Source organism: Trichomonas vaginalis, chromosome I (assembly GCF_026262505.1).
Source record: "Trichomonas vaginalis G3 chromosome I, whole genome shotgun sequence".
Classification (NCBI taxonomy): Eukaryota; Parabasalia; order Trichomonadida; family Trichomonadidae; genus Trichomonas; species Trichomonas vaginalis.
In genome coordinates, this window is record NC_067203.1 from 26,888,088 (window position 1) to 26,901,119 (window position 13,032).

Consider the following 13,032-nt stretch of genomic DNA (forward strand, 5'->3'; position numbering starts at 1 on the left):
ATTTCTTATTCATATCCTTGCAAGGAACAAATCGCACAATAGAATCATAATATCATCATTCGGAATCATCAAAACATTGTTAAATGGTCGCATTTTTTCAAATATTTATCAAAGATTGTTTCCTTAATTCCAGACACATGCTTCATTTGACATTGACAATGAGCATCTTTAAAATAAAGTAGATTTTTACATAAGAATATAGCGTTTATAATAATTAAAATATAAAAATTAAAACATTTTCAATTAAAGTGCGCTTTGGAGGTAGGCATAGGATGGAGTGAGGATCATATTGTAACTTTCAAGAACCTTGTCAGCTGTTTCATTTCCAGATCCTACTCTATCTCTGTTGTTCAAGTTGGTCAAATCAGTCAAAACTTGCGTAGCATTATACAACGAATCCCAAACGTTGTTAATAAGCTTTATAAGTTTCTCCATGTCCTCCTTTTTCATGTTGAAAAGTTTGTCATCTTCTTTATGATCAATTCGCGTCTTGTACATCTTGACGAAAGCCAAAGGAGCTGATGAAGGATTTTCTTCCAATGTCTTGGAAATCAATCTCATCAAGAGCTTTGTGTTTAGCCATAATGACCATTTCGTCCACATATGTTCCAGCTTCTTTGGAGGCATGACAGCTCTGAATTCTTCGACTTGTGATGTAATCTCTTCATAGTATTCATTCAAATACATCATGTAATACTGCTTTCTCGTGATCTGGGTCGTTGTATGAACACCAATTTCAGCATTGGAGACCATTCCTGGCAAGTATGTATTTGTGAATTCATTCGCTTTAAGTCCCTTCTTTCCTGTGATGAATTGATGCCTAATTACGTAGACATCATCCCAGTCCTTCTCTTCTTTGAGAACATCTAATGTGAAATTGCAAACTTTCAAGTTTTCCATGTCGATTTTGTCGGCATCAACAGGAATCATCTGAATGTACGATTTATTCTTCTCGAAAATGATTTTCTTTTCATCTTCAATGAACAATGGATCTTCAGAGCACCAAATGATATCAAGATAAGCCTTTGTGATCATATCCTTGAAGTCTTTTTCTCCTCCTTTTGGAAGTATCTGGATTGTATTCTTTCTCTTCAAATCAGTTCTTATCTGTCCTCTGAAACAGACCAAGTAGAAGAAGTGCTTCTGTTGGTTTCCTTTTTCAAGATCATTATACAATGCTCCATATGAATTGGCAATCTTCATGTAGACTTCAACCAAAGTATCAAACATTCTGTGATTTTCAAGGTATTTCAAATGATGTTCAGTGATTTGGCCAATGATCCAGTTGAGATTGGCCTTTTGACAGAGTTCCATCGCCTTTTGCATCTCTTGGAAGAAAGATTGTTCGGTGAACATATCTCCTTCTAAAAGAAGATAAGCTGTATCCTGCAAAATACTGAAATTAGTCTTGGATTCGTAGTTGTCATACAAAAATGGAAAATCTTCACTTCCACTGAGAGGAATTCCATCAACAACTTGGTCTCTGAGTTTGAAAACATTTGCAATCATTGCACAAATTCTCCATTGGCAAAGGAATGCAGCTAAAAAGTCGCCGTTTTCTTCATTAATCTTTTCCATCTGCTTGACAACCAAATACATTGCACCTTGGACATTTTCAACATAAGTGAAGTTGTGCTTCAAGTTTTCAACGTTCTTGAAGTAAATCAATGATTCCTTCCATGCGTATTTCAAGGAAGGAATCATTTCGTTGATAATTCTGAAATCTTTCGAGATATCAGTAGCCTTGAATTCGAAATCTGGATTCTCGAAAAGTGATTTCACGCAAGCGAAAATGAAACCAATGAAACAACGCAATGCCCTCTTCTTTGATTTGTCAACGACAAGCTCAAGATTGACTATCCATTTGAGAAATGCCATTGCTGTAATTCTTGCCATCGCAACCTTTCTTTGAGTGCAGGAAACAACAGAACAAAGAATCGTCAAGATATGATTTGTTTTGTCTATGAAAATGGCCTTCGCAAACTTGTTAACAACGAATGCAAGCGAAGTAAAGACAATTGGAAACGCTTCAGAATCTTGTGTTGGAGAGAGCATGTGAATGATGATCTTTAAAATTGATAAGATCTGGCGTGGATTTGACAATGTGTTAATTTTCTCTATGAAATGAAGGAAAACTAACATTCTGCATGTAACTTCAAGAGAAATGGTGAGTTTGACAGAATCCAAGCGACTCCTAAGTTGAGAATCATTATTAACAACAGCTCTTTCAGAAAGTTTCTCAATGATTGTTTCTTCTGAGAGACTTACAAAATAATCAAAGAACCTGAGCTTGTTATCATCGCTCAGAATGTTGAAGTACTTCATGAACTGAACAGATTTGACATTCTTGCAGATGTGGAGAATGAAAGGAACTAATACAGGATCTGTTCCGAGATGAGGAGCGAGAGAATCAGCAAATGTGAATATCAAAGTGAAAAGAGGGAAGAAGTACATAGCAATAGTCTTTGATGTTGACGAATCTGAGTAAGCTTCAATAGAAACTCCAAGCAAACCAATTGCTTTGAGAGCAGGTTCAATCTCTTTTAAGCTGTTCGCAAGGAATGTGTCGCGAACTGTGGCATAAAACAAAGAAAGAATTGGAATGTATGGAGATACATTAATGTTTTCTAGCAATGGTTTCGTCAATGTGAAAATTGCCATTATAAATGGTGGATCAGAGAACAATATCCTGAAAATACAGAGCCTTTCTTTTGTATTAAGCGCAAATATGAACTTCCTTGCAAGTTTGATTACAACAGCTGGAGCAAATCCCATTCTCAGCTGCCTGATAAACTCACCGGCAGCTTTTTTGATGTTCAATGGAACTTGGGAATGTGCTGTTGCAATGAGAAGCTCTTCAATCTCATCTGGAAAGAATTGACGATTCGATATCATTCCTTTGAGAGCAATTAAGAAGAAAGGTAACGGAATGGCTCCAATATCCATGATTTTATCTTTTAATAACTTCAAATATGCAGCAGAGAATGTATCAGGACATGTGAATGCATGCTCAATCCACTTGTATAACCATGATTGGTCGCAGTTCTCGAGTCTTTCTGCCAAAAGTGTGAAATCTACTTGAGGCATGACAATTGGATCAAAGCAGTATTGAATCATATACTTTGCAACATCTTGCCACATTGGATGCTTATAATCTGGGCCTGCGGCTTGCTCGAGATCTACAGAATTTACCTTTGTAAGAGATCCGGATGGCCTGATTCCTGAACCACTGCATGATTCAGCAATTGACTTCTTAGGTGGAGAAATAAGAGATAAAATGAGCTTTTTGGGAGGTGCAACAATTGTTGGAAAATGATACGAAAAACTGATCGAGCCTGCAGATCCAGAGAAAATTGAACTGCCTTTGAGCTTGAATGTTCCTGTATAAACGGGTTCGCTAATTGGAACAACACATTCAGCGATAACTTTTGTCTTTCCAAGATCAACCGCATGAACTTCTACGTATATTTCGAGTGGTATTGAATGTTCGTAACTTGAATTAAGCTTGAAGTTGCACATGCAAGGGAAATTCATGATATCACTTGGATTCAAAGTTGAAGTATTGAATGACGATATTTCTGATAACATGTTAGCTCTTGCTGCAGTATTCAGAACTTTTGGACTTTCTTCGTGAGTTCTTATCATGAAATTTACATATAATTGAAGACCTTTTTGAACAATATCATGAGTTGGACAAAGCCTTATGTTATGAATTGTGAGTAGTGTTGTGGGATACATCGGCTGGAATGCAGTTATTCTCACAGGTCTCTTATCTTCAGGAAGTTTTGTCTCGAGGTCGAAACTGAACACTAAGTTGAACATTGGATACTTCTTATCACTCTTGAAGTACATATCCATAGAAAGTGCAGGACTAAAGACAACCCATTCAAGATTGAATTGTCCACACTTAATTTCTGAAATATACTTATGTCCAATTGCTATAGGCTTTTCAATTGGATCCCTATCTGCTTTCTCAACGTATGAAAGCACAGCAACAATCCTAGATTTTGGATCGTCAATGTATGGGAGATAAAAGTCTTTGTGATCGCATTTAAATGTGCATGCCTCTGGAGTTCCACGGCAAAAATCTATTCTCACAGTTTCGCTTGTTGGAAAATCGAGATATGAGAATAATTCGATAAAAGCAGAACTTCCAACGCCTGTTTTGCCGACTATTTCATATTTAGTTATATGCAATAACTTGATCGTTTCATAGTTATCAGAGAACTTATATCTCTTCCTTGCAATTATTTGTTCATATTTCGAATCAATAATTGGGATAGAGACATATTTAGCTTCATATGAAGTAAACTCAAGATCTTTTTCGAATTTTTGAACTGTTAATGGAGCAGTATCATCGGGCTGCTTTTCTGTTAATAAATTTTCAGAAACACGATTTAATGCGAGAGCTTGATTTGGATGAATATCTTTTGGTGCAATATATGAATGAGTTGTACCTCTTGCGATTGGTTTCAACCAGGAGAGTTCATCGAGTTCTTTATCTGTTAAAAACATGAATCGAGACTGATTCGAAATAGGAACAGCCCGAATGGAACTACTCATAAGCATATTACTCCCTTCTAAAGTCTGTCTCCTATTTTTTTGCTCCTTGAACCTAGCAGGGATCATGCCTATTTATTGCCACTTTTTTAAAATATAAAATTCATATTTCGTAGTTTTAAAATACAGCTTTATCTGAAGATTATTAGAATTAATTTTTTATGTCAGAAAAATGTAAGAGTAGGGGTAATTTTAGCTAAAAGTGACACACCCGTGAAGGGTGTGATTACCGATCGGTAATTTCGACAGTTTAGAATTTAAAATTTTTTATGGAACTGTTGCGAGTTTCATAAAGAATTTAAGGAATATAAGCAAAGATTTGAATCAAAATCTTAGACCTAAGCCGCTCGATTCGCTCGCGGCTTCCGCGAATTACAGATCAGCAAAGATTTGAATCAAAATCTTCGAACTAAGCCGATCGCTTCGCTCGCGGCTTTCTTTATTATTTTAAATTTGCATATTTCCATCAAAAGTTCATAAGGTAAAAAATTTCGTTTATTTTTACTAAGAAAAAAAAAGGTTTTTGATAATAAATTTATTTTATTTCGAAAAAGTAGCAATAATCGTAAAAGGGTATTGATAGGCTTGCTAAAGTAACTAATTTTAGCTGTCAAATACTTTTGTATTTTGAAGTAAATTAGTATAAATTTGTTTTTACTTTTATTTCGAAAAAGTAACAATAATCGTAAAAGGGTATTGATAGGCTTGCTAAAGTAACTAATTTTAGCTGTCAAATACTTTTGTATTTTGAAGTAAATTAGTATAAATTTGATATTATTTTAACTCCCTTTGAAAACCTCAATTTTCCATACAGAGGGAACGGGAATAGCATCCAATATTCCCTGAGAATGGTTGCGCATTCTCAGTTCCCTCTATATTTCGAACGAAGCTCTCATCGGTCTTTTTTTTTAATACTAAACGTTTTTTTTCCTGTCACTTTTAGCTAAAATTTGGGTTTGCCAAAATGTAATGGATTTTTGAGCAAGGAAATAAAATTTTATAAAAAGAAAATGATGTCACACATATAAATGTAATTTTACAGAAGAGGGGACTGGAAAATATAAAATTCCTCTAAAAAAAAAAAAAAAAAAAAAGGTAGTGGGGCTTCCAGGCACTTCGTGCCCTCTAGCCCTGAAGATGTTTAGTATAAATGAAGTTTTTATTCGGAAAATTGTTAGTCTTCTGGTGTGAATTCGGAGGACTCTTCTTCTTCCTCCATTGCTTCTGGGAAGAAGCCTTCTTCTGGGTCGAAAACATTATATAATGTGTCGCTTTTCACAAATTATATATGTTTTCATGTTTTGTCACTTTTCTGTCACTTTTCAGGAAAAAACATTTTTATTATTATATATAAATGAATTTTACAAAACCACCGTTACCGTTCTTTGAAAATAAGAGTAGATGTAAAGATATTATATTGAGAGAACTTAAGAAACTACCGAATGGTCTAACATTTGTAGATTTGTTCGGTGGAAGTTTCTATATATCCCATTTGTGCCATATAATATTCCCAGACTCAAAGATTATATGCAATGACTTCGACAACTATATGGACCGTCTCAAACATATACCAGACACAAACAAAATATTGAGTGAGTTAAAAGAAAAGATACCTATAGGTAAGATGGAACGTATACCATTAGATAACAAAAATATTGTGAGAGAGGTTTTGAAAAAAGCAGAATATATAGACTGGGATAGTATATCTGCTAGACTATTATATAGTGGTTCTATAAGAGTTCATGACATTGAAACACTTATGTCAAAAGTTTTATATCTTAACTATACAAATGTTTTCAAAGAGGACATAGAAAAATATATTGAGGGTATAGAGTTTGTGAGATGTCATTGGACAGAGTTGTATGAAAAATATAAAGACAAGGAAAATGTTTTCTTTATAGTGGACCCGCCGTTCTATAACACATGGGATTTTCAATACCAAGTAGACTGGACTTTGAGAGACTCTTTAGAAACTTTAGACGTTATACATAACCATCCATGCTTTTACTTTACATCCGATAAAAGTGGTTTGGAAACCGTTATGAGATGGTTAGAGGACATACATGACTATGAGTTTATATATGACAAGATAGAATATGAGAGAGGACCTATAAACTGGAGAAAGTGTCATAACAAAGAAATTTTATTAGTAAGTAAATGTGGTTTGAAATCGGACTACTTGTTTTAGGTTTTTTCCATTGTGTCATTTATTTATTTGACGTGGCAGAAAAGTACAGAGAATATGAAGATGAACCAATGCCTGCAAATGTTCAGTATATGTACTCGTAAGAGATATTTTTATCTAATATTAAATGGACGCACAGAACTTAGCGAATGCACAGCAACCTGGACAACCAAACCCAGAGAATATTCCAAATGAAGTTAGAATACAAACTGCAATGGCAAACTATGGTCAAGTGCCAACAGATGTACAAATGCAAACTGCCATGTCAAATGACGCTGCGTTAGGTTTGCCACCATGGTATGCAAATATGAGATGGAAAGAGTTTTATACAAACCCTGAAGTGGGATATAAACAACTTTATGCAGATGACGCGAACACAGGAGTTGACCCAGAATATGTTTTCTACCAGAGAGGAAACAGAATGTATGAGCTCCAGTTAAAGAATGCTATGGAACTCAACAGGAAACGTAAGAGACTAGGTGGACATTAGATTTTTAATATAGTAAAATGGGTTTCTTCAGTAGTATTGGAAACTTCTTCAGAAGAGTTGGAAGAGGTATATGGAATGGAATAAAAACCGTAGGAAGAGGAATTTGGAACGGAGTCAAAAATATTGGTAAAAGAGTAGGTCAGTTTGTTGGTATTATACCTAAAGACCCTGAACCAGAAGAACAAGCTCCTGTTATACAACAGCCTGAACCTGCACCACAGTCTAGTTGGCAACCAAATCCAACACCTCAACCGTATTAAAAAATTATATTTTTACCGTTCGATAGTAGTTGTATATGAAACTAAGTTCTAAGTAAAACGCATGGTATAATGGAATTATTCTTTTTCTTCCATCTGTAGTAAACCATACTTGAAAGTCTGAAATACTTCCACTTGGTGGTTCGTATAACTTTGTAGGTTTTTCGTAAAAGTCATTTGCCAAGCATAAGAAAGAGTTTTGGGCGCCAGAAAATGAAGCATGAACAATAATAGCATCTTGGTCGAAAACATTTTCATATGTTCCATTAGGGTTTTCGACTTCATAAAAGTCTGGGTGTACTGGATATGCTGCAGGCTGATTTAACATCCTCATAAATCTATACCATGCCAAGTTGTTATATTTTGTAGAAATATAAACGTTTTCTCCAAGGTCTTCTATTTTATTGATTTTAACAGTTGCATTTTTCCTGTCATAAATAATATCGAGATGGTACTCTCCTCGTCAATGTTATACTGGTTTGCATATTCGATATAGATATCGTTTATTTTTTCTTGAAAAGCTTGAAGAGTTGTTTCTAAGTTTACAAGCAAACTAACTTGTAAAAGTTTTCCCTGTTCAAATTTCTCATACATACGTTTTTCTTTGTTATAGTATCGAACTTCAAAACCGACCGTAAATGGGAAACCATGTATGGCTTCTGAAATGAACTTCATTCTACGAAAGCCAATAGCTTTTGTGACAGATGGGTCTCTTAGCCATCTTAATGGGTAGTCAAACGATAGCCTTCATGCTTTACGGTCTCTGTCTCAAACTTTTGACCGACATTCGTAAAAAGTTCATCTAATGGTTTAGTTGTAGCAACTCTTGAATTTTCTTTTTCTATTGGAAGCATATTTTATCTAGAATAAAAATGTCGAAAGATATTGCTTCCATGAGAGAAATACAACACAACCGACAACTCATTATGCAAGCTCTAAATAAGAACACAACAAACTTTTCAAACTATTCTAAGATATCTGAGTCATTGAAAGAAGGAAACTTAAAACTGACATTAAACCCAATGACAGATGAGTTTCTGTTTCAAGACAAGAAGAACAATACTGTCTGTATAAATCCAACAAAAGGAACTTTAAACGAGAAACCTATAAATGAACTTCTTTTGAAAGCAGATGTTGACAACAAAGCTGACAAAGAATATGTAGACGATGCAATAGCAAAAGAAGAAGAAAGAGCTAACAATGCTTATGCAACAAAAGAACATACTCATCCTGAACTAGCAGACAAAACATATGTTGACAATAAAATGTCAAGTGAAGTGACAAGAGCTGAAAACGAATATTCTAAAAGACTCATACACATTCTATATCTGAAATAACAGACTTAAACGTTAGCCTTGAAATAAGGTAGATAAGGGACTTATGGCTAGTGTGTTTAGAAAGAAAGCGGATAAGGAATATGTGGATGAAAAAGATAACGAAATGAAAGAAAGGGTTGACTGGTACCATGAATGGACATCGAAGATTTTAAAAAACTAAAGCCGATACAGGATGGGTTTCAGATGTTTAGACCTTAAAGCAGATAAAACTTATGTTAACGATGAGTTAGAGAAGAAAGCAAATAAGAACCATACACATACAAGTTTTACAACTGTTGCTATAGAAAGTATTGAAGGAACGGTGAAGAAACTGGTGGGGATGTATTATATTGTAAACCTCCTAACTTTCCACAAGGTTTAACATCGGATGACGACATAACGACGATGAGAAACATTAGATGTAAAGATGTTTATGTCATGAAGGATGAACATAATATATAAATTCACTGCTCAAGATTTATATGACAAGAAAGCAGACAAAACAGAGCTTCAAACATTAAAGACAGAAATGCTTCAAACATTATATCCTATAGGCTCTATTTATACGTCAATGAACTCTACCAGACCAGAAGTAGTACTTGGTTTTGGAACTTGGACTCAAATAGTCGACAGGTTTTTGTATTGGGCAAACTCTTCAAAGGAAACAGGTGGAAGTAAAACGATTTCAGGTGAAAATTTACCTGCACATAGTCACTACATAGATTTAAGTACATCTCAAGCAGGTTGGCATAAGCATAGATATTGGGATTGGTCAGCAATGACAAAAGGTAAAGGATATGATGTTAAAGACAACGTTAAGTTTGCTATAGATTGTTACTGGAGTAACACTGAGGGAGGAGGAAACCATACACATCGCGTTTCGGGATATACGCAAACAACGGGACAAAGTAACTACATGCCACCTTACATGACAGTTTACGCATGGTATAGAAATGCTTAGTCGTCATTTCAACTTCTTTAGCATATTCGTCAGGAGTTGTCTTATATGTTAGGAACTGTTTTTGAAAATATACCACCTTGAACTTTGACAAGTTTGAACGAGGTCTGACAATAGTAGTTTTATCTTCTGCTTGCAGTGTGTACATTTTGCCATGTTTGCCTAAACTTCATAATACTCTTGTATACTTTCTTCTATTTTTGACACGAATGTGAGTACCTGTCGGGTTCCCATTGTTGTCATAGTCAATAGTATTTTCATATGGGTCGCGTTTAGGTATTTCTATTTTTACTTTGTCACCTTTCTGAAGTTTGAAGCCCGGCATTCTTTCTTGTTTGTCTCTTTTGACTAAATTATTAAATATAGTCTTTCTCTAAGTCAGGGTTGTTTTTCATTTCTTCGGGGGAGTGGTTTCCCAAACCTTTTTGTTTACGGTTATTGTAAATATTTAAAACTTGTCTCATCTTTGCCATGGAGAAGTGTCTATATTTGTCGTCATATGACATTTCATTTGCTTCACCACCTTGTGGTTGGTTTAAGTCTCTTAACATTTTTATACAACCGTCAATGACACAAGAGCAGAATGGTTTTGGTCGACAATGAAATATTGGTTTACATTTTTGAACGCAGATAGTTTTTTACATCATCTGATTTGAAAGAACTTTCACAGTCAGATGTCAGTTTTGTTGGATGGTATTTGTCAACGAATATTGTCAAAGCAGTTTTCACATCTAAAATATTTTTGGACCATAATGGTATGGCTTCACAGTATCTTGTGTTTTGACCGACAAATATTAGCCAGTATGGAGGTCCATCTTCTCTATACCTCGGATGTTTTCCAAGATATCCATAAACCAAGCATTTGGTGTTGAACTAAAGATTTTATCATGAGTGCTTTTTTTGTTGCCTTAGAAACATAGGGGTCCTTGTTTGGATTCGTCATTTTTTAACCCATAAGAAATGGGTTTATTTGGCGCATTAGCAGGAGTTGCATCCAGATTTTTGCCCGCAGTGGGAACAATAGCCAGAGGTGTATTTGGAGTTGGAAGGAAGATTTTGAGTACATTAGGTATACTTAAAGAGAAAGCACAACCTATTATACAAACTGTACAGAAAGGTTGGGATGTAGCACGAGATGCAGCAAATCTTATTCCAAATCCTGAAACAAGAGGAAAAGTTCAAGGATGGATGGACAATGTAGGAAGACAAGCAGGAAACTATATAACAAAGCAAATGACTACTATAACCAAGCAGGACACTATATGGACCAAGGTGAAAGATTCTTTAACAGAGGATATAACCATGCACAACAGTGGGTAAACAATAACCAACCGCAACCACCTCAAACGTGGGAATGTAAAGTTTTTTACTGAGATGAAATGAACAATACAGCATTGAGACAAATGGGTTCAAGATGGATTTGTCGACTTCCAGCAGTTACACAACGTGTTTGTCAAGTTCTTCCTATAACCTCAGGAAGTTTTAGACCGACTTAAAAAACAACAACAACCAGTTGAAAACAAACAAAAAATTTTTTACTGAGATGAAATGACGAGAGAAGTTGAAACGGTAGATTTGACACCACAAACAAAAAGTTCAGAACCATTGTCAAAACCTGTCAAAGAACTTACCGATGAGAGAAAAATTCAATAATAGAAAGTGCCAGGTCTGGAAATACAACCCTAACTACAAAGTCACTTTTCATAGAAATGGAACGGCTAGTATCTCAAAAAAGAAACAGACTCTCACAAATAAAATATTGAAGTCTGAAGGAGCTTTCGAGACAACAGATGGAAAAGTTTACTTCACTGACCAACAGTTCATTATAGAACATCTCATTGACTTAGAGTCGAAATATTCTAAACTTTACAACAAACACAAAAAGTTGAAAGGAAAACAAAAACAAATGGCATATGATATTTATGAAGATGTTGACGACACAACTGTTCCTGCAAGTAGGGTAAAGTCAGAGGAACCGATAGAAGAAGAGAAACCAAAAACTGAAGAAAAAACAAAAACTGAAGATAAACCAAAACCAAAGTTTAGTTTGGAAACTAAACCAAGTCAACCTTCATTAGCTGGTATGGGTTGGCGTCAAAGACTTATGGCAGCAGGTGGTTATGTAAAGTAAAGAAAAAAATATTTTTTTTCTTTTTATAAAAATGCCCCCATATAGAATGGATAGAAAGTCTGCTAGAATAAAAAGCAGAGTTGCAAAGATTGGTTGGAGAGTTTCGAAGAAAGTTTAAATATAGGAAGGGAAGACCCATAAAAGTCTATGACAAAACTGGCTGGTCTGCCTACGAAATGGATTTGAAACAGCACGTGCCAATTATCCAAACAGACTAGAGAGGTTAGAAGAAGAACGTCTTATGGACATGCCTTTCGATGTTAGTGACCTCAAGTTGAAGGACGACGGCTTTGCCAGATTCTACTGGAAACATGACGAACATTGCATCCTTTGAGAAGGAAAAAAGGTAGTGCAGAGATGGTCATGCTCCCTGGAAAGAACAAATATGCATATGAAAAGTATCGTGAAGTTAGAAGTCAAATTACATCTGGTCGAACCTTTACAGTAAACTTGACGAAGGAAAGAACAAAGAAGGCTTCATGGAGTACTTGCTGCCATACAAGACGGAAATAAGGGACACAATCTCAGATTGACATAACGGATTTGGATGGTCACATTTATATGCAAATGGCAATGTAACAACAGCCGCAAAACTTCTTGACGCTTTCAAGACTACAAAGAGAGAACAAATGGTTGACTCCGACTCAGACATTTTGAATGCAATTGAAGGAATTGCAAGTGTCAAGTTCGAATGGTACCAACTAACCCTCAAGCAGTCAGACAACATGCTGGATACTTCCCGTTCATAAATAAGTCTGACATTGACTTGACAAGGTTATGGAATTTACAATTCAATTGAAACAATTGTCAATGAACTTGCATTCTTACATGTCTCAGGAACTTCTGGTCTTGTTACAGATAGAAGATGAAGTATCTTGAGTCATGTGTGAAGACAAGGTACATTCTCAGAGGTCAATTGGCAAAAATTGCACCGTTGGCAAATGTCAATATCCGAGTTAACATACCTACAGCTACGGTTCTTCACATGACGACTATGTTGTTGAGTTCAATTTACCATGGTTGAAGATTGCAATTGTCACACCCCACTTCATGTTGAACGAAAGTCTTACAAACCCATTGTTCGGAAAAGGCAAGTGCAACATTGTCAAGCTGTAAACATTCTTTTCGAGAAAGG

The 13,032-nt window shown here is 35.4% G+C and overlaps 3 protein-coding genes and 3 pseudogenes across 6 annotated transcripts, besides 3 other annotated features; 4 read left to right on the forward strand and 2 right to left on the reverse strand.

The window, feature by feature from the left end:
* Positions 1–159: 159 nt before the first annotated feature.
* Positions 160–4,641, reverse strand: TVAGG3_1056660 (dedicator of cytokinesis DOCK family; the record flags this gene model as incomplete). Its single annotated transcript, XM_001298952.2, has 1 exon — positions 244–4,629. One exon carries the CDS (start codon positions 4,627–4,629, stop codon positions 244–246), a length of 4,386 nt encoding a protein of 1,461 aa, XP_001298953.1.
* A 97-nt stretch (positions 4,642–4,738) lies between these two features.
* Positions 4,739–5,521: a mobile genetic element.
* Positions 5,522–5,633: 112 nt separating this feature from the next.
* Positions 5,634–5,725: a terminal%2Cinverted (terminal inverted repeat of Maverick-3 transposon ID:TVAGG3_1056680).
* Positions 5,634–13,032: part of a mobile genetic element that runs on past the window's edge.
* Positions 6,873–7,235, forward strand: TVAGG3_1056690 (uncharacterized protein; the record flags this gene model as incomplete). Its single annotated transcript, XM_051255886.1, has 1 exon — positions 6,873–7,235. One exon carries the CDS (start codon positions 6,873–6,875, stop codon positions 7,233–7,235), a length of 363 nt encoding a protein of 120 aa, XP_051081460.1.
* TVAGG3_1056700 (serine threonine-protein phosphatase family) lies at positions 7,253–7,495 on the forward strand (the record flags this gene model as incomplete). Its single annotated transcript, XM_051255887.1, has 1 exon — positions 7,253–7,495. One exon carries the CDS (start codon positions 7,253–7,255, stop codon positions 7,493–7,495), a length of 243 nt encoding a protein of 80 aa, XP_051081461.1.
* TVAGG3_1056710 lies at positions 7,500–8,086 on the reverse strand (annotated as a pseudogene). Its single transcript has one exon. A coding segment is annotated over exon 1 (587 nt).
* TVAGG3_1056720 lies at positions 8,758–9,720 on the forward strand (annotated as a pseudogene). Its single transcript has one exon. A coding segment is annotated over exon 1 (963 nt).
* Positions 11,315–11,897, forward strand: TVAGG3_1056730 (annotated as a pseudogene). Its single transcript has one exon. A coding segment is annotated over exon 1 (583 nt).